Source organism: Mchenga conophoros, linkage group LG4 (assembly GCF_057382185.1).
Source record: "Mchenga conophoros isolate Kocher_MC1m ecotype Shallow Benthic linkage group LG4, M_conophoros_male_GT1.1, whole genome shotgun sequence".
Taxonomy (NCBI): domain Eukaryota; kingdom Metazoa; phylum Chordata; class Actinopteri; order Cichliformes; family Cichlidae; genus Mchenga; species Mchenga conophoros.
In genome coordinates this window covers 32,973,918-33,000,722 of record NC_140529.1, presented here as the reverse complement: position 1 = coordinate 33,000,722, position 26,805 = coordinate 32,973,918, and the positions used below count along the sequence as shown (strand labels likewise).

The following is a 26,805-nucleotide window of genomic DNA, read 5'->3' as shown; positions in this document are numbered from 1 at the left end:
TACTCAAAGGGAATCAATGAATAAATTAACCAAAGCTTTGATGAATATATCAATTAAGCCTCACACTGACTACCTGTATGAATGAACTGGACAGAAAAGAGTCAAACTGAACGCCTCCCTCCATCTCTCTCTTACACACAAACGCCTTCTTGTGTAACTCTATCCTCCTCTCTCCCTGCCCCTTCCCTCCCTCTCTTCACATCTCTCCCTCTTCCGTTTTTTTCCAATTCTTTACAGCCCACCAGAGGCTGTGAATGGTAGACAACTCATCGTATTTCGTTCCACTGGCGAGTATCACACCAGTTAGAGTGTGGGGAGGCTGAGCAGAGCGCACAGCTACAGTCAGCGATCCTCAGATGTCATGTAAAGTAACTGGCAGAACAGTGGAAATTTTTATCTGAGAGGATGATGACTGTGCTTTAAAAGCACTGAAATACGCACGATTCTTTTTTTTTTATTCATAGGATTTCATGTGCGCGCTAAAGTGGCCATGGCGCATTTTACGCACTACAGGTAACCAGTGTTTTGGAGGCTAAAACAACCAAAGCATGGATTAAACTGCAAGTATTTTCCCCCACTTTCTTCAGCAGAGCTGAAATGGCGGCACTTCGTAGAAAATTTGGCGAAGACTATCAGGTGGTTAACACAAATCGGGCTTCATCTTTTTCTGCTCCGGTCAAGAAAAAACGCCAGCGTTTCGTGGAGAAGAACGGTCGCTGCAATGTGCAGCACGGAAACCTCGGTGGAGAGACCAGCAGATACCTCTCTGACCTGTTCACCACTTTGGTAGACTTAAAGTGGCGATGGAACCTACTGATCTTCATCCTAACTTACACCATCGCATGGCTGGTCATGGCATCGATGTGGTGGGTCATTGCGTACATCAGAGGAGATTTAAATCATGGCCACGACTCATCCTACACCCCCTGTGTGGCCAATGTTTACAACTTCCCCTCAGCTTTTCTGTTCTTCATCGAGACTGAGGCCACAATTGGTTACGGCTACCGGTACATTACGGAGAAGTGCCCGGAAGGCATAATCCTTTTCTTGTTCCAATCGCTGCTGGGCTCCATAGTGGACGCTTTTCTCATCGGTTGTATGTTCATAAAAATGTCCCAACCCAAGAAACGCGCAGAAACGCTCATGTTCAGTCAGGACGCGGTGATTTCTCTGCGAGACGGCAAACTGTGCCTCATGTTCCGTGTGGGCAACCTACGGAACAGCCACATGGTGTCCGCACAGATCAGGTGCAAGCTTATAAAGGTAAGCTTAATATCGACACACTCGGCTAATAACATAATAATAAATTTAAAAAGAAGCTAAATCTGCAAGAGTAAGAGCAGTTCGTTTTAGACCACATCTCCTTTCATCAGTAAAGCAAATCATGACTTTGAAATAGATGCAATGTAGTTAACTTACACTAACTTGTTAGACTCCCTGCTGATACACTGGAGCTTCAGCAGCACTGCGTTATCTCATCAGCGTGGAGCACTTTCTTTGAAGGCTGGCATCCCGTGTTTTGTTTGTTTTTTACTTTCCTTAAGCTTCCACGGTCATTTATTTTAAGCGTGACTGCACACTTGAATGACAGCTTGCATCGCTGAATCTCTAACCTAAGCCCACGAGGCCAAAGACAAGCTGCAAATTGCTCAAGTATATAACAAGTATATATGGTGAAGCTGAGCAGCAGCCAGATGGGTGCCTCACAAACCACTGAAATAAGAGAGAAAAGACTGTGTTGTCATTGGGAGGAGGGGGGGGGGGGGGGGGGGGCTGCAGTGTGCATGGTCCCTACTGTGTCCAGCATCAGCTCCGCTTCAACTGGTGACACATGGGCAGATAGAAGTGTATCAGTAAGCAGATGTGACAGACAGATGCCCCTCCCCCTTGTGTTTGATAGAAAGTTAGACTCAGTGAATCAGTAGGGAGCTGAGATTGACACACCACAGCAGATCACTGGACTCAGTAAAACAATGCTCTGGAGAGAGAGTGTTAAGACATAAAAAGTATTTAAGGTGATGCATTTTTTTTAAAATTTCCTTTCTGAAATTTAAAAAGAGTTAGAAAGCACTGCAGTGTTTGAATTTAGCTGCAAAAAAAGAAGAAGAAGCTTATGCATTGTTGAAGTGGGTTTGTGCCATTTTGGCTTCAACTTAGCAGATTTTGGGAGAATACAGCTAATAAACCTCAAACTCTAAAAACAGGCAGCAATGCAGAAAATTGCCACAAACAGCACCAAGGTTGACAGGCCCCCCTGTGTTAATTATCGTAATAGAGCTCCATTCAGCCACATCCATGTTCAATGTGCAAAATGGGCCATAAAGAAGACAAACAGCATTAGAGAGGTGCTTGGAGCTTGTTTATATGTGTGTTCTCCTCCGCACAGCTACATCAAGCACAGCATTGGTCAGCTTAATGATGCATTCAGGCAAAGAGGGAGGCAGGGAGGACTGTGCTATTCCACAGTTACAAGCATGGAGAAAGTGAACAACCCCATAGGCAGAAAGTAAAATTGCACATGTTTGCGATGATTTCACTCGCCTACCTTGTAAGACTGAACCATAGGCTTCTCTCCACCTGCGTAATACACCAGTGATAGTGTGAACTGCAGTACATCAGTACACTGGAGCTCAGTGTTAAATTAAGTAAGTTGAAACTGAAGGCAATTTTTTTTAATAACATGGGTATCCAAAACTTAACAAACAGGAGTGTCAATGAGATTGGAACAGACATGAAATCACTAAAAAGAATGGAAACTCCTTTTTTAATTTTTTTTTTTTTTAAATGGAGCTGAGGTAAAACCCATTTGCTTCCTTTCCAGACTGCCAGAAATACAATCAGTATATATTCCAAGACCTATGCCAACCCCACATCCTCTTTACACTCCCCCTCTCTGTGAAATACAATAAATACAGCATCCACTGTGTGCTTCTTAGATTTTTTTTTTTATCATTTTTTGCTCAAGGGCTTTCTGGTCTAACCTTATTCTTTCGCTTCAAAGACTCTCTTACCAAGACAGAATATTTGTAGCAGCACTGCCAGAGTACACACACACAAAGAAAAAAAACTAACAGTCTGGTGAGTCAGTGCACAGACCACAAGCCTTGTTTAGGATTTACATACGTGTAAATATTTATCATCAAATACGATGCTGAATTAAACTACTGCCATAGTTGTATTGTTTTAAGTTGGATGCCTTTTAGTGCAGTCCCTGTGTAGAAATGTTGGTGGTGCTGTTGAACTACAGCCTTTTTTAAGTCTTGCCTCATCATAAGATACCCAAAGACATTAGTGGCAGTGGAATCATTTAACTTGTTTAGAAAGAGTTTAAAAGAGAGGCAGAGTTTAAGAAACTAAAGTGGAATACGCGAACAGCCCTCAAACTTCAGAAATCAAAACAAATGTTTTTACACTGCATCAAAATTCAACTTCAACTGTAAATCTCTATCATTTGAACTGCAAGCAGAAACATAGTTGTATCAGTGGGGTTCAAATACTAAAAACTATTGCAGATTTATCTGGAAAAGCTTTGGACATCTACACAAATCAACCCAGAAAGTTTGTGCCTGCAATACGATGTTCGTTACTCGTTAGTCTTTTGAACTGAGGCGTTTCCTCTTGCTTCTCATAAACTGTAACTTGCAAACTTATAAAGCATTCAACGCCTCATTTACATGCAGAGATGTAAATGAGCGGGTATTTTCTCCTGCTGCCACCAGTGTGGTTAAAGTAGTTCGTTTCCTTACTAAATCTTTTCATTGCGCAGTATTTCTTACCAAACTCATTAAAACAAAAAAAGAAGTGGGACACCACAGATGACAACGATCAGTTTTCCCTCCACTCTGCATGAAGCACTTTAGCCGAATTGAATTTGAAAACACCTGCGTAGCTCCGTTTCCTGTGGGAATCAAAACAAGCATCAAACGAGATTTGCACAAAGCTGAACCAACTCCTTCATCCAGCGCTGCAAGGCATTTTTTTAATGTCTTTAAACAGTGGTGGGTTGTACCAGCACATTTCTCAAGGTTTCTATTATATTAAATAGCATCTTCTCGTCTTTGTAGTGTTTGGAGAACAATTAAATAAGAGAATTTAGGTAAATCCACAGACTCAGTCTTCACTTTACTCTTAAATCATTCCATATTGAAAGTGCTTTTGTCAGCTCATTAAAATGAGAAAATAGAAGAATAAGAGAAAAGTCAGCATCAATAGCATTTTTTTATTTACTTCATCATTTAAATTTAGAACCATGCAACTGTAGGTCTGACTGTCAAAAGAACCATACATTTTAATAAAGATTTTTTTTACCCTAGTGTTCTTATGCAATGCCTTTAATCACTTACCATAAATATTACACAGACAGTTTGATTTATTAGCCCAAAAATGAAAAAATATGAAGGTTACAACTGGGATTAATATGAAATAATAAAGAGAATATATATATTTTTTTAAAATGTTGATTCAAATTAGTTATTTGTTGCCATTATTTATGCTACCAGTGAAGTCTGACAGAAATAAACACAATATAAATGCAGTGCAGGTAACACATTCAAATATCGTGTGCTGTGGCCGCTGCGCTGATGGTAGTAACATTACTTGTGCAAACTCTAAACGAACAAAAGCTGCCATCGTACTTTGAAATCAGAGTGACGGACAGACCAGCTGTGTCCCTGTCACTAGACAAAAATGTAAAAAAATTAAATAAAAAATGGACGTTGCTTCAGATGAAGGCTCAGACAAAAAGACAGTTCCTTTTTTTCCTGCCTTGTGTTTTCATGAGAGGAAATAAGATGCAAGAGAATGACGCAATTGACCGAAACGCGGATACAATCAAGGGAATTGGGCTGTACCCCTCATGCATATGTAAAAAGAAAGGTAGAGTAGCCTGTTGTCAGACTCCCCAGTTGTGAAAGAACAAACGTAAAGTAATAAGTAACCTTATTTCTGCTTTATTTCTTTGTCCTTTTGTACTCTGCCAACTAAAATACACTAAAAACCACACAGAAAAATCACATATCAGTCTGTCTCACCTCCTACTGGAATTCATGGACACACCGAGCCTTCATTTGAAAAGCGCCTTGGGCCATCAGCTCACACCTACGAGCAAAATTTTTGGTTTTCCCTCTCATTTTGGTCATGCCCAAGAAGCCAAAGAGAGGTTTGTGGCTCGTATTAGCAGAGGGGAACACTGCTCACTGCTTTCTTAAGCCAAGAAGAAATCGGCACCGCACTGAGGGACAATTTAGCACAATCTTTGTTAGATAAAGTCAAAAATCAACATTTAACACAGTGTGTTTGCGATGTTCAGACAGGAAGCAGCCTTGTGATTATCCTCTGCCATATATGCTGTTTCTCATCTCTTAAAAATTAGAATTTAAGGGATTCAGCTCAACTTGCAAAAAGTTATTGCTGTTGCTGCTGTGTTTGGAAAGAGCCCTGTAGTACTGCTGTGGATGATCACTGGACATGGAAAAAGGCCTTGAATCCCTGCATTATAAACGAAATAAGGAAAAGACTGACCAATGACAGCCAACATTTAAAGTCCCACCATAAGCAGCTGAAATGCAGCTTTGGAAGGCATCCACAGCAGCCTCAGAGGGCATCCTGGTGGAACATCCAAGCTGAAAATATGACTCTGGTGTAGCTGTGAGGGCGGGAGGCGGGTGTGAGTGTGCAGGACATTGATTGAAAGAGATGGTGAGCAGTGAAACAGCTGGGTAGAGCCTGGCAGATTTTTTTTCTTAATATTTTCACTGTATGAATGGTGCCTTCTATTTCAGAGATATACAAGGGAGTAAAATAGTCGTGGCTGCATATCTCCTCAGAGGATTGCACAGCAGGTTACACAGGCACTAGAACTGGAATTGATTTCCATTTTTTTTTTCTAATAAGAAAAGACTCAATTATACTATCAGGCTGCAGAGGGCTGGAAAAAACAGACCTCGAATCCCTGCATGTATTGATGAGCGAGTCCAAGAGCTGGAAAGTCTGCTCTGTTCATGTTTCTCGTGTGTTTGTATTCTATACTTAAATAATTCAGTCCACACAGGACAGAACATTCTGATGTAGGAGTGTGCATTCTCAAATATACATAAGAACAGATGTACAGCTTGGATTCCCAAGGTTTCTTTCTGAGGCATTTGCTATTGCTCCGGATCTGTAATGTGAAGTTTTTCTTTCTTCTATCAGGGGTAAAGCACTGGACCATTATTTTTGCATAAATACAGCATCTTTAGGCTCCTAACAATACTAAAAGCATGAGCCTCGTTAAAGAATTTTCCACACAAGAAGAACTCACAGGGTGCACGCTGACAACAAACACACATTTTGGCCAAGAACATTGTGACACCATATCTGCCAAAGTCACAAAGTTGCCACATGGAGAATTGAATGGCTTTCCAACCTGGTCTCAGCGTTTCAAGCTACACCTAATCTTGTCTCATTTTAATTTTAGCGGAGCTTAAGCCTCTACAGCGACCTCATCAGTATGACTTTACATGCCTCTGTACTCAGGCAAATGTGGCAGGTTGTTACTTTCCAGTACGCTCTCTACTACTACTGCATATTTTCACGCACCGAGAAAGCAGCAAAGCATCCTTTGGTATTATCTCCACGTTAAGATTTAGCAATAAACTAATTATGAAGCCGTGTGCTGAGTCTAGTGTGGGAAGTTGGAGAAGAGGCGAGGTGTTGGAGCAGCGGAGGTCATGTTGTCTCGCTGTGTCTGACTTCACTGCCAGAGGCTTGAGATTGGATCCCAAAACTAATTAAAGTGAGCTATTTGTTAAACGGTGCACAGTGTACAGTGGAGCAGCCACATGCAGTTGCAGCATAAAAATATAAATACCACCTTTTTGCAGGGAATGTTCAAAAACGTGAACATGTTTCAACAATCGCCCAAAATTAATCTCAACTCAGAAGATTTTTGGTTTTTGAGGGACTGCATGGGTGTACTACAATTCAACATTAATGGGTTACATGAGTCACAAAAGTGGCTCTTTCTTAATTTGGCTTAACCAACGTGCACCTCTAACCAGATTAAAATCAGGTGTAAGCGCCACATTTTCAATAACTAAAAGGAATTAATTTCCTAACAATATAATTTCTCATGCTTGTATGCAGAGCCCGTTAAGCTGTATGTTAATAATGCCACAAATGAAGCTGTGCAGTAAAGTTAGAGCAGCGCAAACGCACTGCTTATGTTGTCATGGCAATTTACACGGATTCACAATTAGCAGCGAAGCCCATCTTGCACTGCTGCAACTAATAGAACACAGATTAGAAGATTGATTAGTCTATTAGTATGTACTGCAGAGAATTTCCAATTAATAAAATTCATTTTACTTTGATCTCGTCCAAAACTAAACGGATTCCCACGTCTCCTTCATTAAAGGATAGTGTTAGACCTAAATATGCTTCTTTAAGTTTCATGTTTAACTGGCCCGAGCTTAAAGTTTATGGGCGCTAATGTGCACGTTAGAAATGAACGGCAGCATTAAGATTGCATTTAGAGTAAAAATAAGACCATTAATTTACGAAATTTCAAGATTAACATCTTTCTGCCATCATTCATCTCCCCCTGTTGTGTAGAAGAGAGCCTCTATTAACTTTGTTGTACAGCCCTGAGTAGGTGTCATCTTTGGAAGCTTTTCAGTTGATCTGTGCACAATAGCTGGTCTCACATTATCAGGATGAGCCGCATTTTTCTTGTGCCTCAAGACTCAATTATGTGTGTCCGATTAATGCGCCCGTGTGTTTGAATAGCTTTCTTTCAGTTCTATTATGTAAAAAGTACACACAACAAAAATATGCAGTCTCAAAGAAAAGTAACCTGGACCTTACCCTCGGTAAAACATGTTAAATAGGAAAACTCTCCTCTTCTCAGTTGACATTTCCACACTCATAAAAGAGCACCTTTAGACAAACGTTCTCTAAAGTGGATAAATCCACCAAAAGCTGGTCTCACAATTCAATTGTGTAATTGTGTGCCTGCTCAGCTCAGTGAGGTTTCCCCTCTGAGCTCTTTCATTAACAGATCATGCAGAGGTGTATTAAACTGTATTTGATTATGATGTAAAAAGCGATTTACAGTAAAGCAGAAATGGCTGCTTGACTGGATAAAGGGAGCTTTTAGGCGGAGCAATGAAAGCTCTATGTAAGTGTTGTTCAGTTATATAAAAGGAGAAAAGTAACACATTTAAATAGAAAAAATGAAATCTTGAGTTGCTGTGGTAGGAACACATCTTGGTGACGATGGTGCAACAAAGGTTCTGCAGAGAAACTGAGCCGTCTTTTATGCTTTTACCAGAGGCTGGCTACATTAAGCGATTCTGCCTTTCAACAGCTGAAAGTGTAGGAAGATGCAGACATTCATTTTAAACCCGTTCGTAAGCAGTCTTAAACACAAGCAGTTGTTTGCAGTTGCAGTCTCGTTTGTAAGAGCAGAAGAACACCATGCAGTCTACCTCAGGTTGTTTCTCCCAATTAATTTAACTTGTGATTTAACTTTTCTAATTAATCTCACTCAGTCTTGGCTGGATTGGCTTGAATGAAATGTTAACCAAGGCTTTTCTAAATCTAATGATTAGGCTGTGCATAACTTGCAGCCTGAAAGCGCGCGTGATTTGGACGGATTGTCGGCCGGTCGATCTGATTGCCTATAAGCACCTCCACCTCCATCTCCACTGAGGCTGCTGATTGATGAGGGTCTGGCCGAGCAGGAGTGGAGTTGAGTAGGAAGACCAGGACCCTTTAGGTCTAATCAGTTTTATTTATCACCTGTCTTTATCCATGAGCATCATTCACACCACTGAGACACTTCCACTGCAAGCACAGAGGGGGAAAAAAAAAAACGCCTCGCTTTTCTAATGATAATGAGTAGCTGAGTCATTGATGGGCATGGTGAGCAATCAGACGTGACAGGTAAAAATTCAAAGAGAGATGTTTGTGTGCTCATCCAGTGCTTCTTCTCCCCAAAAATATTGTGGAGAAGAAATAAAAACAGTTCCTGTCTGACTATGTGAGAGCTTGGAGAGAAAAATCTGTTGATTGGTTGAAACAGCATGTCAGATTTACAGGAGGAAAAAAAAGCAGACAAGCTCAGCTATCTCGGGATCTTTGTGCAAGAAGGAGTCTAGGAGAGTGCCAGGGGGCCTTTGTAAGAAGCTTTGCCTGTCAATGTTTGCATACAGTCATCCATCTTTTTAATCTTAAGCGACTAAGACAGAAAGTGAAAAGAAGAATTTCCCTAAGCTAACATGAGATAACCCTCAAAGGAGGAACAATGCCAAATAGTATTCAGTGGCCTGTAAGCACCTGACAAGTGAACAATGCCCGCTCGACACGAAAGTCATTCCCCGACATAAATCCAGACGAGCATCTCATTGATATTCACAGGAGATAGAAATAGAATGCAGTGTTTTCTGGCAATGCAAAACCTGTTTACTCGCACCTTATTCACAGTTTGCATCTGGGAGATAGGACAATATCACCGGCAGGTCAGGATGAAATCGGACTAGGACTAGTAACTGTAGCGCGGGGGGCGGGAAGTACAAAGAAGCACACTAAAAGAAAATTTTCATTAATTAAACTTATTTTTGCAGCACTTCAAACTCAGCAGTAGCTACTTTATTATCTAGTAAAACGAATACAGATTCTAACAATAAATCATGTTTATAGACATGCTGTTTAATATGCACGGTTGTTTGGAGTTTGGATTAATGATTACCTGCTGCAACATTTTGAGATAATTTACACGAGGAAAAAAATGCAGAACCATCTCTGTGCACCGTCACATTAGCTAAGACTAATATGCAGTCTATGTGCATGCATCAGAAAAATTACCTGATGACATTTTGTTAAACTAGTCAGCATCAGTGTTTCAGATAAATGTGATGTATCGTCTTTGGATTATTTTATAAACAGTTTCTGCTTTTACTTTAGTTTTCCCATTCGGTATAATGCCTTGATTACCTACATTCACGTCATGCTCAGTTATAGCTTAACTAGGATATTTTTAGGCTAGCTAACTTTAAACTTCATCACATTTAAAGAAGGCACCAAAAACCAAGAGAAACGCTCAAGCAAAGTGTATTTTATTCCATAAACTTTATACTATACATGAAAAAAAGTGTGCTTATGTGTTTAAGCTCTCTTGAAGACATGTTCATCTAATGGCCCAGACACAGGAGAATAAAGAAGAGGACAGAAATTTCCTTTGTAGTTTTTAGATGATTCCAATTAATTTCTTCACATTTAGCAATCTAAAAGTACTACAGCAGCCACTTTCAATCGCAGTGTGGTTGCATAGGTCCCCTGGTAAAAGGTAGACTGTCTCCAAACAGTCGTGGTTGGATTGGGCCTGATTGTAGTCCCCTTTAGACTAATGAAGGTCTGCTAGTAATTGCTGATTTATAACAGACTGCAAACACTCTGCAAGCAATATATGTAATATGGGGACTCCACTCAACTGGTCGTATTCTAGTTATATTCTTACATGAAAGCAAAGCTGCTTGAGTTCCTGTCTGATTCTGCTGTTAAGATGATGTCCTGGAGCAATGACATCACTAATTTCTGTTTCAAATCTTTGAGATTCTGGCTGGACTCTGAATGTAAGCAGTCTATGTGTATACAAATGGCAACAAAATTGCAACAGACAGCAAGAAATTTGTAAATTTCCACCTATTTATCACTGTTATCACAAAAAATTTAATGGAATTGCAAACTTGACTCCTTCAACCAGGAATCTCTTATTACCACTTTATTGCCATTTTAATGCACCACAGTTGCTTTAATGATGGTAACTGACTCTAAGTGGTCACAGACCCCATTTTTGAAGCAACCATTTCAAAGGAAACATGACTGCAAGTTCATTGCACAGAGTCACAATAAAGGTTGTTTGTGCTGTGGTCTCCAACTGCTGTTTTCTGCCGAGCACCTGTAGCAAGACCGGCATCAGCACATCACCTGGTCTGGTTTATTTCAAGGCCAAATAGCACATCATTATTTATTTCCCTGTTGTTAAGAAGTGGGGTGGCTGTAGCTCAGATGGTAGAGCAGGTCAGCAACTAACCGGAAGGTTGGTGGTTCAATCAAAAATATCCTTGGGCAAGATACTAACCCCATGTTGCTCTTCGATCCATCGGAGTGTGAATGTGCATGAATGTTAGATAGGTGTCACGGTCGGGCGGATCACACACAGTAATTTGGCGTGCCCGTGTGGCGTGCTGGCTAGACCCAAGCGCGGCGAAGGCTAGCGGTGGGTTTGGAGCAGACACGCAGTTATTCTAGTAATGACCAGTGCACGAAGTGTGGCTTCGGAACTGTCGTTACAGACAGAGAGCGAGCGGAGCCGGGAAGAGAAAAAGGATTGAAAGGGATTGTCACTCACGGTTGCTGAATCAGGCAGAGACTGACGTCGGCAGAGTTTCGGAGCTCCTGACACGAAGAGACTGATGTCTGAGCGGCGAACAGGTGGGTGGCGTCTCTCTTTTAACCCCGGCCCCGTGATCAGCTGATCACAGCCGATCACCGGCTGACAGGACCCCCCCCCCCCGAGGACCGGCACCCGACGGGCCAGGACGGCGGCGACGGAAATCCGAGATGAGGGAAGGATCCAAGATGAAGCGGGACGGCACCCAGGAGCGCTCATCAGGGCCGTAGCCAGCCCAGTCCACCAAATACTGGACCCCCCGGCCCCGGGGACGGGAGTCCAAGATCCGACGGACAGCGTAGACAGGACCCCCCATCGACGATCCTGGGCGGGGGCGGGGCCCGGGAGGGGGGCGCCAGTGGGGAAGCGACGTGCCGCTTAAGCTGCGAGACGTGGAAAACCGGATGGACCTTCATGGCGGGCGGAAGCCGGAGACGGTAAGCCACGGGGTTGAGCCGGGCAGTGACTTCGTACGGGCCGACGAACCGGGGAGCGAGCTTCTTGGACTCACTGCGCAGCCGTAGGTGCTTTGTGGAGAGCCAGACGCTGCCGGGTGTACAGAGCGTTGGCCCGGGAAATGGCAGCCCGCGCCTTGATCCAGGCCTGGCGACAGCGGCGGACCATCCGTTCAGCAGCCGGCACGTCGACCTCCGCTTCCTGATGGCTGAAGATAGGAGGTTGAAATCCATGACAGACCTCAAAGGGCGAGAGACCGGTGGCGGAAGAGATGTGAAGGTTATGAGACAACTCAGCCCACACCAGGTAACGAGGCCATAGCGACGGTTGGGCGGAGACGAAGCACCGTAAGAAGCGCCCCAACTGTTGATTGGTCCGTTCAACCTGCCCATTGGTCTGAGGGTGATAGCCGGACGAGAGGCTGGGAGACGCTCCAATCAGGCAGCAGAAGGCCTTCCAGAACCTGGCGGTGAACTGTGGCCCCCGATCGGAGACTATGTCCTTGGGGAATCCGTGAAGCCGGACGACATGGTCCAGGAGGAGCTCGGCCGTCCGTTTGGCGGAGGGGAGGCCGGCCAGGGCGACCAGGTGCACCGCCTTAGAAAACCGGTCCACAAAGGTGAGGATGGTGTCAAGACCGTCCACAGATGGAAGGCCGGTAACAAAGTCAAGGCCGACATGGGACCAGGGACGTCTCGGCACCGGGAGAGGGTGAAGGTCGCCAGCGGGTGGCTGGGTGGAGGACTTGGCCCGAGCACAGGTGTCACAGGCGGAAACGAAGTCACGGACGTCCCGAGTCATGGAGGGCCACCAGAAGGCACGACGGAGGAGCTGGAGGGTTCTGTCGGGCCCTGGGTGACCAGAGAGCGGGGAGGAGTGAGCCCAGAGCAAGGCCTCCTGACGGCACCGGGATGGCACATAGAGCCGCCCAGCTGGGGTCTCCGGCGGAGGCGGTTCGGCGGTCAGGGCATCCCGGATAGAGTCCTCCAAGGGCCACCGAAGGGGGGCAGCGAAACAATGAGACGGTAGGATAGGTCCAGGGTCTGACGTGAAGTCGTCCTGGGCGAACTGCCTGGAGAGGGCGTCTGCCTTGGTGTTCTTGGAGCCAGGGCGGTAGGCGAGGTGGAAGTTGTACGGTTCGAAGAATAAGGCCCAACGGGCCTGCCTTGGGTTGAGCTGCTTGGCAGAACGAATATGGATCAGGTTCTGGTGATCAGTCCAGATCAGAAATGGTTCTTTCGCTCCCAGGAGCCAATGCCGCCATTCTTCCAAGGCCCACTTGATGGCCAGGAGTTCCCGGTCGCCGACACCATACCGTCGCTGCGTGTCAGAGAATTTCCTTGAAAAATAGCAGCACGGGTGAAGTTTTCCATCCGGGCCATGTTGAGAGAGGACGGCGCCAGCGCCAACATCGGAGGCATCCACCTCCACCACAAAATCTCCGGCAGGATCAGGGTGGAGCAGGACGGGAGCTGTAGCAAACCGACGGATAAGGTCTCGGAATGCCAGTTTCGCACCAGGGGGGAGGCAGAAGGGCCTGGGCAGGTTAGCTGGTTTAGTGAGGGATGTCAGTGGCGCGACAATGGTGCTGAAATTGCGGATAAAGCGCCGATAAAAATTGGCAAAGCCCAGGAAGCTCTGTAGCTGCTTAAGGCTGGAAGGCTGAGGCCACTGGGTCACGGCTTGGAGCTTTTGCGGGTCCATGGTCAGGCCATTGGAGGAGATGGTGAAGCCCAGGAAGGTAGTGGACCGTTGATGGAAGGCACACTTTTCCAGTTTGCAGAACAGCTGGTACTCGAGCAGCCTGCTTAGCACGGCCCGCACATGGCGAATATGGTCCACTTCGGTGCGGGAGTAGATCAGGATGTCATCCAGATAGGCAAACACCCACCGGCCCAGCATGTCCCGCAAGACATCGTTGATCAGGTGTTGGAAGACAGCAGGGCTGTTGCAGAGGCCGAAGGGCATCACCAGATACTCCCAGTGCCCGTTAGGGGTGATGAAGGCCGTCTTCCATTTGTCCCCTTCTCTAATCCACACCAAATTGTAAGCGCTGCGTAGGTCTAGTTTGGTGAAGATGCAGGCCTGGGAGAGGGAATCGAGCGCGGTGGATAGCAGAGGAAGAGTATGGCGGTTCTTAACAGTGATTTTATTCAAGCCTCGGTAGTCTATACAGGGGCGAAGCCCGCCGTCTTTCTTCTTTACAAAGAAGAACCCCGCAGCTGCAGGGGAGGTAGAAGGGCGAATGAAGCCCTGTTGGAGAGCCTCAGCGACGTACTCCTCCATGGCTTTGTTCTCTGCGGTTGACAGCGAGAACAGGCGACCACGAGGAGGGACTGCTCCCGGGAGGAGCTCGATGGCCATGTCGTAGGAGCGATGAGGAGGGAGAGCGGAGGCTCGCCTCTTACTGAAGACCTCGGACAGGTCATGGTAAGCCGGAGGGATCCTATCCAGATCGATGGGCTCCGGGGGTGACGCCTCTTCTGACTTTGAGTCCTGTCCAGTCCGGAGGAGAAGGCAGCGGCGTGAACACCGGGGACCCCAGTCCAGGATCTGGCAGGAAGACCAGGAGACGTGGGGGTCATGTCGACGGAACCAGGGGTATCCGAGGATGAGAGGAGAGGAAGAGGCCGAGACTACTAGAAACCGGATCTCCTCCTGATGATCCCCGACAGACATGCGGACTGGCTGGGTCTGGAACTGGACCGGGTAGGGTTGGAGTGGTCGCCCGTCTACTGAAGTCACCGGGAGAAATCGGTCGACGGAAGTCAATGGGATGCGAAGCCGAGAGGCTAGTTTTTGGTCGATGAAGTTCTCGGCAGCTCCGGTGTCCAGGAGGGCTTCAGATGAGAGCTGTTGGTGTTTCAGGTGAAATGTGACCGGTAACAGAAAACGAGAGGGATCGGAGGAGTGGGAAGGGCCAGGTGGGACACCCCCGCAGTCTACCTGGCGTCGTCGTTTCCCGGCCGTAGCAGGCACTGGGGACGACGGTGTCGAGCTGATCCACAGTAGGCGCAGAGGCCCTCACGCCAGCGTCTCTCTTTCTCCTCTTTGGGGAGTCCACCCAGCTGCATGGGCTCCTCGCTGGATGTGCTGCTTGGGCTAGCCGTGGCTCCATCAGAGAGGGAGGAGGTCGCGACGACGTGGTCCGCTGAGGCTGGAAGGGTTTTAAGGCCCGAGGGGCATGGCGAGGCCGCGACATCACACGTTGGTCGATCTTCAGGGCAAGGTCCACGGCCTCATCCAAGGTCTTTGGGGCCTCACGGCCGGCCATCTCGTCTCTGATGTAATCAGCCAGTCCCTCTAGAAAGATGGAGCGCAGAGAAGCATCTCCCCATTGAAGCTTAGCAGCCAGGGTGCGGAATTGGGAGGCGAAGTAACAGACTGGTCGGCTGCCCTGGCGTAAATGAAGCAGCTGTGACTCCACTTGCACTTCACTGCTGGGGGGAACGAAAGTCTTTTTTAACTCCTCCACAAACAGAGCATAGTCATTACACGCTGCAGATTTATTGTTGTAGAGAGCCGCGGCCCATTCCTGAGCCTGGCCAGACAAGAGAGAGGTGAGCATCGCCACTTTTGCACGGGCAGTGGCGTATTTAGTGGGTTGACATTCAAACATCATGTCTAAGGTGGCGAGCAACCCATCAGGCCGGCCATCTACTCCGTTCCACTTATCGATCTGGGGTTCAGCGCTCACCGGCGCTGGCTGACGTTGCAGCGAGGTGACGGAAGAGGAAAGCTGGAGGACAGTTTCGGTGAGAGACTCCATTTTTGTGCTCATCCGATCCACCACACCGCGAAGATATAATACTTCGGCTTTCAGCCGTTCGAATTCCGTTGGGTCTATATGTGGCTCAGACATCCTGTCACGGTCGGGCGGATCACACACAGTAATTCGGCGTGCCCGTGTGGCGTGCTGGCTAGACCCAAGTGCGGCGAAGGCTAGCGGTGGGTTTGGAGCAGATACGCAGTTATTCTAGTAATGACCAGTGCACGAAGCGTGGCTTCGGAACTGTCGTTACAGACAGAGAGCGAGCGGAGCCGGGAAGAGAAAAAGGATTGAAAGGGATTGTCACTCACGGTTGCTGAATCAGGCGGAGACTGACGTCGGCAGAGTTTCGGAGCTCCTGACACGAAGAGACTGATGTCTGAGCGACGAACAGGTGGGTGGCGTCTCTCTTTTAACCCCGGCCCCGTGATCAGCTGATCACAGCCGATCACCGGCTGACAATAGGGAGCACTTAACAGCTTAGAAAAAATGCTCGTGTGAATGGGTGTGATTGGGTGAATGAATTAGTTGTATAAAGCGCTTTGAGTGATCAGATAGAGTAGAAAAGTGTTATATTTGAACCAGTCCATTTACCATTTACCAGAAGTATTCCCTGAATGCTGAAACTTTCAGCAGCTGTCTGCTCTCAGATTTAGGGTTTAGGTTTACATATCTGCAACTTCAGCTACTTTTAGCTACATTCCAAACACTACAGCCCCTCTTCATCTCTCACTCCTTTTCTATTGCAAGTTGAAAGCAGAAAGCTTTCTCTTAGATAAGGCAAGGCAAGGCAAGTTTATTTGTATAGCACAATTCAACAACAAGGTGATTCAAAGTGCTTTACAGAGACATTAGAAACAAGAACAAATAAAAAGCATGATTTAAAATTGATTAAAACACGCAAATAAACTAACTAATTAACAAACAAACAAACAAACAAACAAACAAACAAACAAACAAACAAAACAGTATATAAAATCAAAACAGATAAAATCAGAACAGTAGATAAAATCAGTAGTTAAATGTAAGTTTTGAAATTTAAGCTTAAAAGTGTGGATTTGGTGCTTTATTCAAATGCAGCTGAGAACAGGTGAGTCTTCAACCTGGATTTAAATAAACTGAGTGTTTCAGCTAATCTGAGGCTTTCTGGGAGTTTGTTCCAGATATAAGGAGCATAAAAGCTGAATGCAGCTTCTCCGTGTCTGGTTCTGACTCTGGGAACTGATAAGTGATAAGATAAGTGTTTAGGCTAAGCATGCAAATATATTTCAACAGCCGTGTCTTTAATTTAATGTGCGCTCTTCAATCAGCTGGTGACCAGTGGGCTGAAAACATCAACAATGAGTCTGCAGACTGGCTTTTTAACCAAATCATGGAGCAAGCATCTGCTTAACTAGCTAACTCCAGTGGATAATTTCTATTCTAGCCAGAGCAAAATTAGTGGTTACTCATTTGGGTCAGAGTAAAACAGAATGGCTTAGATCAGTAAACAGATGACCCAGCTAGGTTAGGGGTGTGTTAAGTAGCCTACAAATGGCCAATTTCCAGTTTCATTGGTGTTTCGGGCAGGGGTGAAAGAGGGGACTGTGTTTTAGTGAATAGTGTATTGATTATTATTAAGATTCACAACAAGAACAAAAGATCCAGAAATGGCAGAAAGCATTACAGAGAAGCTGGTGAGGCTGTGTGGTAGTCTGTGTGGGAGTTCATTATGAAGCTGCATGGAGCTGAGGTGGAGGAGTAGTGTGTGCTGTTAGGTGGGTGGCTGGTGAGTGACGCATCCAAATAATTGGTTTGAGGTAAAACAATGACCCAAAAAAAGAGAGAAGAGTAGAGAAGGCAGGGTGTCATGTAAAAGAATCTAAAAATTAATCTGTGAAAAGAGTAAAATCATCTTTTTGCAGATTATTTTCTTTGGAGTTAATGACATTAATTTACTTTAAAAGGAGTTTAAGCATCTTTTTTTGATAACTGACTTTAACTGAGCTCCACGATGCCAAAGAAGATATTGTTCCTAATTATCTTAAATGTGGATTTTTGCCAAAATAATCTTTGATTCTCAAGACTTTTTTTTCCCCACCCACACCTGTTTTTATCTTCCCTTCCTACATTTTTTATAGCTATGAAAATATTTCACATTAATTATACAGGGTGGGCCATTTATATGGATACACCGTAATAAAATGGGAATGGTTGGTGATATTAAAGTCCTGTTTGTGGCACATTAGTATATGTGAGGGGGCAAACTCCACAAGATGGGTGGTGACCATGGTGGCCATTTAGAAGTCGGCCATCTTGGATACAACTTTTGTTTTTTCAATAGGAAGAGGGCCATGTGACACATCAAACTTATTGGTAATGTCACAAGAAAAACAACGGTGTTCTTGGTTTCAACGTAACTTTATTCTTTCATGAGTTAGTTACAAGTTTCTCTTTGTTCACAGCCTTTGACATGTCGAAGAGGTTAACACGTGAGGAGCGGATCGAAATTGTGTTGATATCTGGTGAACGCAGTAACCGGGTCATTGCAGCAGATTTCAATGCAAGACACCCTGCGAGACCACCCATCTCCCATGCTACAGTTAGCAAACTGCTTGCTAAGTTTCATGAAACTGGTTCAGTGTTGGATTTGCCAAAATGTGGACAAGAAAACTGTCACTAATGAAGAAACATCAGTGGCTATCCTAGCTTCATTCAGCAAGAGCCCACAGCGTAGCACTTGCTGCATGTCACTGGAGAGTGGCATTAGTCGAACATCAGTGATGGTTTGGTGTGGTATATGGGGTACAACGATAGTGGGTCCATTCGTCATCAATGGAAACCTCAAGGCCACTGGATATTTGAAGTTGCTACATGATGATGTGTTTCCCTCTTTATGCACTGAAGCTGGCACGTTCCCTGAGTTTTTCCAGCAAGATGGTGCACCACCACATTATGGGTGCCAGGTCCGAGCATTCCTAGATGAACAGTTTCCTGGAAAGTGGATTGGTCGTCGTGGGCCAGTTGAATGGCCCCCAAGGTCTCCCGATCTGACCCCCTTAGACTTTTGTCTTTGGGGTCATCTGAAGGCAATTGTCTATGGTGTGAAGATACGAGATGTGCAGCACCTGAAACTACGAATACTGGATGCCTGTGCTGGCATTTCTCCTGCGGTGTTGCTATCAGTGTGTGAAGAGTGGGAGAAGAGGGTTGCATTGACAATCCAAGACAATGGTCAGCACATTGAACATGTTTTATAAGTGGCCAGAAACTTGTAAATACAGTAACTCATGAAAGAATAAAGTTACGTTGAAACCAAGCACACCATTGTTTTTCTTGTGACATTACCAATAAGTTTGATGTGTCACATGGCCCTCTTCCTATTGAAAAAACAAAAGTTGTATCCAAGATGGCCGACTTCTAAATGGCCACCATGGTCACCACCCATCTTGAGGAGTTTGCCCCCTCACATATACTAATGTGCCACAAACAGGACTTTAATATCACCAACCATTCCCATGTTATTGCGGTGTATCCATATAAATGGCCCACCCTGAAGCTTTTGAAAATCGGAAAGGCTTTTTGCAGCAGGATGTCAGAAAATGTCTTGAAATTTAAAAGACTTTGTAATAACAGGTGAAACAGACTGCTAATTGAGAAAATGTGAAGAGAAAAGGTGAACAGATTGATTAGACAGAATAAGACAGGAAAGAAGAAAATACATCCAGGACCCCGGTGCTGAGCTCTAACATCATCTGGGCAATTAAATGCTTCCGCACCAGTTAACGCTCTGTGGGAAAGTCCTGTCCAAACACAGCTGTCTCATACGTCTGCCTGCAAGTTCTCCTAGAAATCAATGTGAAGCGCAAAGTCTGTGGACATGGCAAACAAGATAGCACAGAGAGAGAGTGAGGGATTATATATATAGAGTGAGAGAGTTATATATTTTAAGAGAAATGCATTTTCTCACCTTTTGACTCATGAAATTTTGGAACACTTATTAATTAGATGAAAGTAATAATATTTCTATAGTCTATCGGTCTGCTTTTAAAATATCAGTTGAGTCTGGACCACTATACTCGAATTAATTGATGTTATTTCAATCTGCTGTCCTTTAGATTTGAAGGTAGACATCAACTACAAAACCCAGCACAGGAGAAAGCAGGCAACATTGAGAACAGCATGAAAGGAGTAGTTGGAGCAGAAGTGGGTTGCAAAGCAGTTTGCAGATGGGCAGAAAGTACAAGCATGCTAAAGCAGCTTAAATAGTTTTTCATATACAGCTCAATTACAAATGAGGTACTTAACTTGCCACACTTTTCCATTGGACTTGTAATACTGGGCATTTTAACATTGTCATAAAGTACCAAGTAGAATACAAAAATATTTCATTTATAGGTGGACAGAAGAACTCAATTGACTTTTTAAAGACTACATGAATGTAATTATCACTTCCCTGTCTCTTTCTTTTATTTTTGTATCTTTTTGTTTTGCTTTCTTTACACTTTCTTCTGTCTCCGTCTACTTATGTGTGACTTTTATCTTTCAGTCTCGTCAGACACCTGAGGGCGAGTTCCTGCCTCTGGACCAGTGCGAATTGGATGTAGGCTTTGGAACGGGTGCAGACCAGCTCTTTCTGGTATCCCCTCTCACCATTTGTCATGAAATTAATCCCAAGAGCCCCTTTTTTGACCTATCCCAGCGCTCTCTCATGAGTGAACAGTTTGAAATTGTCGTTATCCTCGAGGGCATCGTTGAAACTACCGGTGAGCAATCTTACGTCATTTCTTTAAACTGTGTCCTTCCCCATTCCCATTGTTTGTTTTCTCTCCCCGCTTTACTCACTCCCAATCTAAATGTAAAGTCCAACATTAATAACAAGCCACATAACGCTCCTATCAAATAGATACTCATAATCTGGAATCTAATTTCCCCACCTTCCCAGTTTGGCATATTTGAACAGCACAAGAACTGGAGAAACCAAGGATGACATCAACACATGAGAATGACGCACTGATTGAATTTCAAGGGATATTTTATTTCTGCAGAATTAGTTTATGTCTACTCTATGCATAATAAAACCCTGTGGTCATAGATGCGTGTGTCACTTTGATGAATGAGGTTTTAGTTGAAGTTCCACTCAATTTTTCACATGACAGCTGAGCGCAGAAGTAATTCAGAGGGTGTGAGACACTGGTATAAAGCCGCTGCTGTACGCTACAGGCAGCCATGCTGGAGTACCCTCAGCAACAACACAGATCTCTCTGTTGCATATTTAACACAATGATTCATCCCAAAAGTCCAATACAAATAAATCCATCCTCCTCTTTTCTTTTCAGCCGTGCTTCTAGGCATCCCCCCATAACCCTGCCTGTGTCACTGTTGTAGGAGAAACTATGGAGCTGAATAGGCTTAGAGCAGAAGGGAAGGATCAGCGGGAAGTGAGAAGCCAGGCAGGCAACACGGCTGTGCTCTGTTGATAACACCATTAAATCAGGGTGCAGCTAGAAGTCTAGTGTCGCAGTGCACAGCACTCGGAGCTGAGGAGTAGAAGAGGAAAGCCCTGGAAGTGTCACCTACAATTGTCCACAATATGCTGTCAACTGTATGGAAAAGGAATGCTTAAAAATAATAACAATAATAAAAATAAGCATATTTTTAAAATGTCATTTCCGTATGTGCATCTTCACACTAACCCACATCCCATTACCCCAAACACATTAACAGCTTCCCGGTATATCCAGCTGCTGCTGACACAGCTGTTCAGCTTGTTGATCGTCTCTCCTACTCATTCACTTTGTTTCAACCAGACTTGACAGATTACCATGCAGTGGCTCTAATTCTTGTCAGTTTTAGTTTATGTCTTCAAGGCATTTTTTTTTCTGTTTTCAACAATGTGACAAAACTACTTAATTTCATTGCTGATAAAAAAAATTCTGACAGCTAAAATCAATTCCAAGCTCTCGTTTATGTCTGATTTTAAACAACGAGTTATAGTTAGTTTCTTCTGTGTGGCAATAGAACAGGATCACATGGGTTGTCGCTTGAACCCAGCATCACACAAGATCCATGCTGGTGCTGACTTCTGGCAACCTAATGAGATGAAAACTGAGAATGGCAGAATTTGTTAGCTCTATATAAGAAACTATAAAACTAAAGGGCAGTCAACATGGCATAAGATTTTTTTTTTGTCCTTTTAATGGTATATTGACTTCATCTTTAGGCTGCCCCTTGACAATATGCAGATGACGTGCAACTATGTAAATTCGCTGACCCTAACATAACACTCAGCAAATGAAGTTGATGTACTCTCTAACCTCTGCCAGTGTCAGGAATTTTACATAAAGTCTTGATGTGCCGAGGGCTTTTATTTTTATGCAAAAAGCAGTAGACATTAACCAGAATACCTAAAGTATGCTTAAATGATGAACCTTAACTAGCATGCCTGTCAGACTCGACCCAAAAGCTTCCATTGCATTGATATTACTGTTGTCTTGTGCAACTATAATCAACTGAAGTTCAGTTTTTTACTGGTAAGAGTGGAGAAAATGCTGGAAAATTATCCTAAACTTGCAACTGCAATTAAAGCTGAGCCTTAAGGCAATTAGAAAAAAAATACAGAAATGGTGAAGAGTTTCTGTGGATGAAGATGAGTCGTGTGCCTGGAATAGCATCAGGTTATGACATAACACAGAACATATCATCCCTCAGAGGGACTGGATCAGACTCCTACTCTTTAGCCAACTGTAGTGTTTCACAGAAGAGCTCAGGTTGTAGCAAAGCCATTGGATCAGAAAAGAAACTCAAACTAAGTGATTATTGATCACGAATGACCTCCAACAAACATCCAAAAGTCAAGAAAATTACTTTACAAGCCTCAGGTCAAATGGAAAACGTGTACACAAAGCAGACGCACAGGCACCCCCATTACTAGAAATCTTTGCTTAATACATCATCTATAATTTAGGCCCTCCACCAGAGCATGATGAAAACTGATCCCAGTTTGCCAACAGATGATTTTCTTCTAGCTGGCCGAAGACTGAAGCTGCAATCAACACAGAGAGTTAAATAAAGACAAGTAAAGACAGAACACATGCCATGTTGTTTTGATGTAAGAGCATCACGATGATCAGATTTAAATGAGCAATTATCACAACCAGCTTTGCCTAAACCATCTGCCAACTTTAGCCACCATTAATGGAAGAAAATGTGAAAATAATTTACCAGATCAAGGAAAGATAAACTTACAAAGCTTATGAAATCCAGGAAAGAAATATATGCATACATATATATATATATACATACATATATATATATATTAGGGGTGCAACGATACACAAAATTCACGGTTCGGTTCGGTTCGATACTTTGGTGTCACGGTTCGATATTTTTTCGATACAAAAAAAATGTTCATGCCGTTTTAATTTGTCATTTATTAAAATTATAAATATATATTTTAACTCAAAAGTACAGTTTTTAAATTTAACCCTAACCCTTGTGCGTGTTTTTTATTTTGACAGCGAATGCGCACCTGCGGACCACTTATGTGCAGCCCTGGTTATTTAGCTCGTCATATTGCAGCCACAGAAATTCTTTTGTCCATGAAACCATAAAGCTGCACTTTCTTTTTGCCTTATAGTCTGATTTGTCATAACTTTTCCGTTTTGTGGTAAGCTTTTCTTTGGCTGTCACTTCTTCACCCTGACCTGTCTTATTTGGCTCAGCAGAACTAAAATATATATCTGTCTGTGAAGGTTCTCAGTCATCCAGGTCATCGTAGTCAAATATAAATCTTGCTGCTTTTACACACGCACTCACATAAGCTCAGCGATTCTCTGCGCGATCAACCTCTCACATGTTTAAGCTGCGGGAGATTTCACTTGTCATGTTTGCATAGTAAGCTAACGATTAATAAGACGATGTCAGAGGAATTGGTGCGCAAATTATCATCACTCACAGATCAGTGCTGTCGCTTTCTATACACAGTTTGCGCGATTGCAAAGTGAAAGCAAAAAAACAAGCGCAAATTCAAACGCGACTTCAATATGTCACATATTGACAGTGGCTCACCGATGCCAATGACATAATTACCCAGCTACATTTCCGAAAGAATGCAAAAGCATTGACATATATTTTTCCTTCCTACAATAGCCCGACGGGCAGGGAAGAGATAGATTTTGGTAGCCCGACTGGAAAAATCGCTAGCCCCGGGACGTTGAGCTAGCGATATTGCGAGCCCTGTATCTGATTGAGGAATCACTCATCTTTGGAAAAGAGAGTTTATTACAGAGAAATGTCTCTTTCCAAAATAAAAGCTATACTATCCGCTTCTTCTGGGCTATATTCTCAGCAGCATATTAAACAGCTGTCTAAATGACTCGGCTAAAGTTAGTAGCATGCTTGCTTGTTTTTTTTCTGCTTCCACTTGTCTTTGCACTAGGATGATGTCGGCGTAAATGTGCAGTCATATTCGTTGTGTTCCCACTAGTGCTTTCAGGTTAATCTCGTTGAAATGACCTTAACGCCACAACACGGCAAATCTCCGTTAACGAGCTACCGCCGATCACCCGTGCATGGGGCTAGACGGCCAACACGTTAACGAGCTAACTGCGCTAACACACTAGTTCCCACCCATGTAATTGAGCATTGCATGGCACATCCAACATACTGTTTTACTTTAGTCCATGACTCGCTTACCTTCAGGGTCATACGTCACATGAAAACCAAAATAATTCCAAACGCCAGATCTGAATGAGAGTGGGGGAGGTCCATGATGTAAGGAGAGCTTAACTTCTGTCTCGCTAGCTTGCCCTGCGCTCTTCCTTCTGACGATGCTGTCTGTGTTGAGCGCTCAGTGAATCTGCGTTCGACTACTCCGCCTAGGCTGCACTGTCGACCCTAGGCGGAGTGGTCGAACGCAGATTCACTGAGCGCTCAACACAGACAGCATCGTCAGAAGGAAAGTTGATAAAATAAATTACAAATGTTGTATTGTTCGATACATAAGCGTACCGAACCGAAAGCACTGTATCGAACGGTTCAATATCGATACGAATATCGTTGCACCCCTAATATATATATATATAATGATCTTCATCTCACATATTCCATTACAGTACATCAGTATTGGAACATGGCAAGCTTTGAAAATAAAAACATTAGGGTGTAAAAGCCTCTTGTTATTTTTATGAACTGGGAAATGCAATAGCCCTTTCATGTGGGTTTATTTTAAATCTTCTAGTACGTGACTAAACTGAACTGGATAATCACACAGAGCAAAGCATGAAGCTGTCATCACAAGAAATAAAGGAGAGAGAAAAGAGATAGCATGCAGTGATGCCGATCCTACAGATTCCTCGTTATCAGCCTATAATTGTTTTGCTGAAACCCCATTTAATAGCAGTTATTAAAATTATTACTGCCGTCACTCTCTTCTAGGTATGACATGCCAGGCAAGAACGTCATACACTGAGGATGAGGTTTTATGGGGCCATCGTTTCCTACCAGTAATGTCCCTGGAAGAGGGTTTTTTCAGGGTCGACTACTCTCAGTTCCACAGCACGTTCGAGGTGCCGACACCACCGTACAGTGTCAAGGAGCATGAAGAGAAGAATTCTCTCCCATCGCCTCTGTCTACTCCTACCCCCGCACTGACTGAGAGCCACGGTGCCCGACGTGACCGCGTGTTTTCTGTGGATTGTATTAACACTACTGAGGAAAGGGGCCATCATGTAGGGACTGGGGTTCGACTTCCAAGCAAATTGCAGAGGATGAGTTCATCGGGGAAGGAGGACCTTCAGAGGAAAGTGCTTATGCTTAGCTCCCAGCACTCAGAGAAGGCCTGCAGCACCGGAGACCTCCCCCTAAAGCTGCAACGTCTCAGTTCCTCACCTGGCCCCGAGGCAGCAAATCGTCTAGGGTTAAAGTCTCTCAAGGTGGGCTTTGAACCCATGACCCAGTCAACTGGAGACCTGTACCAACACAGCCTGCCATCCACGCTGTCCCCTGCTCCGGTTCCCATGCACAGCCCACTTCTTTCAGCCGGTGGGAGGTTGGAGGATAACTTGCCACCAAAGCTAAGGAAGATGAATGCCGACCGCTGAAATCCAGACAGTCCTGGACTATAACAACATACAGACAGTGACCTCTGACCACAAACACATGAAAAGAAGAGTCAAAGATGTACTTTACCCTTGGAGGCTTTGATTAAAACAAAAAAACAAGAGGTTTATTCATTTTTATTTCTTGAGACTAAATCTTTACTGGAATTACTGTGATTTTGTGCTTAGCAGAGGCTATGCTATTATTAATTTACGCTTTGGTACACAAAACCAGAAAACACAAACTTTGAGCTTAAAGCAAACTTGATTATTCTGCAAGAGTTGTGCATGTATACACTAAATCCATTGTTTAATGTATGCACCACTACACTTAACTGTCAATCTTAGTTTTATCTAAATATAAATTATATTAAGATGATAATAAATGCTGTTTGATCTTTCTCTTTATTGTGTTTTTATTACCGCCCCCCCAGAATTTATTATGTTTACATTAAAATTTTTAGTGCTGCAATTCTGCCAAATATCAATAAGTAATCCAGCAGTGCGATGCAATTGTAGCTTTAATAGGCTGTTGTTAATGCCCGTAATTTTACCACATTGGCAAGCGACACTATGCAGGAACAATCCCATAACTCCGTGGTGCAGTAAGTGGCTATCAGAGAGAGGGAGATGATAATGAGATACACTGCTGTTAAGATGGAAAATATAAATATGTGTTTATTGGAGAATGGAAGCTGATTATAGATGACCTGTTATTGCAGACTGAATGTGGTCAGCTGAGGCATCCTGTTTAACAAGCATATCCAAACGCAGTGTACCGTCTTCACGCCAGTATATTTCAGAACACACGACCACACCAATTTGGTTAGTGGGGCTTATTGTTTTTTATCAACTTATGCCAACACAATAGATTTATTGAACTGTCATTCTGCATGTGGTCAGCATTTGTACCAAAAGCAGGTGAAATAGTAGATTGAAAGTGTAGGACAACCCTGAACACATAGGGCTTAATGAAATCCAAGTATAAACACACAACACAGCATGGATGCAATTAAGGAACAAAAACAAAATCATCATCATCAAATACAGAGTCAGCATATCCAGAGAAG

At 43.9% G+C, this 26,805-nt stretch overlaps 1 protein-coding gene across 1 annotated transcript; it reads left to right on the top strand.

Moving 5' to 3' along the window:
* The first annotated feature begins 245 nt into the window (after positions 1-245).
* Positions 246-26,137, top strand: kcnj19a (potassium inwardly rectifying channel subfamily J member 19a). Its single transcript, XM_085271928.1, has 3 exons — positions 246-1,263; positions 20,185-20,401; positions 25,074-26,137. The coding sequence occupies exons 1-3, from the start codon at positions 598-600 to the stop codon at positions 25,736-25,738; spliced, it is 1,548 nt and encodes a 515-aa protein (XP_085128054.1). The 5' UTR covers positions 246-597; the 3' UTR covers positions 25,739-26,137.
* The last annotated feature ends 668 nt before the right edge of the window (positions 26,138-26,805 follow it).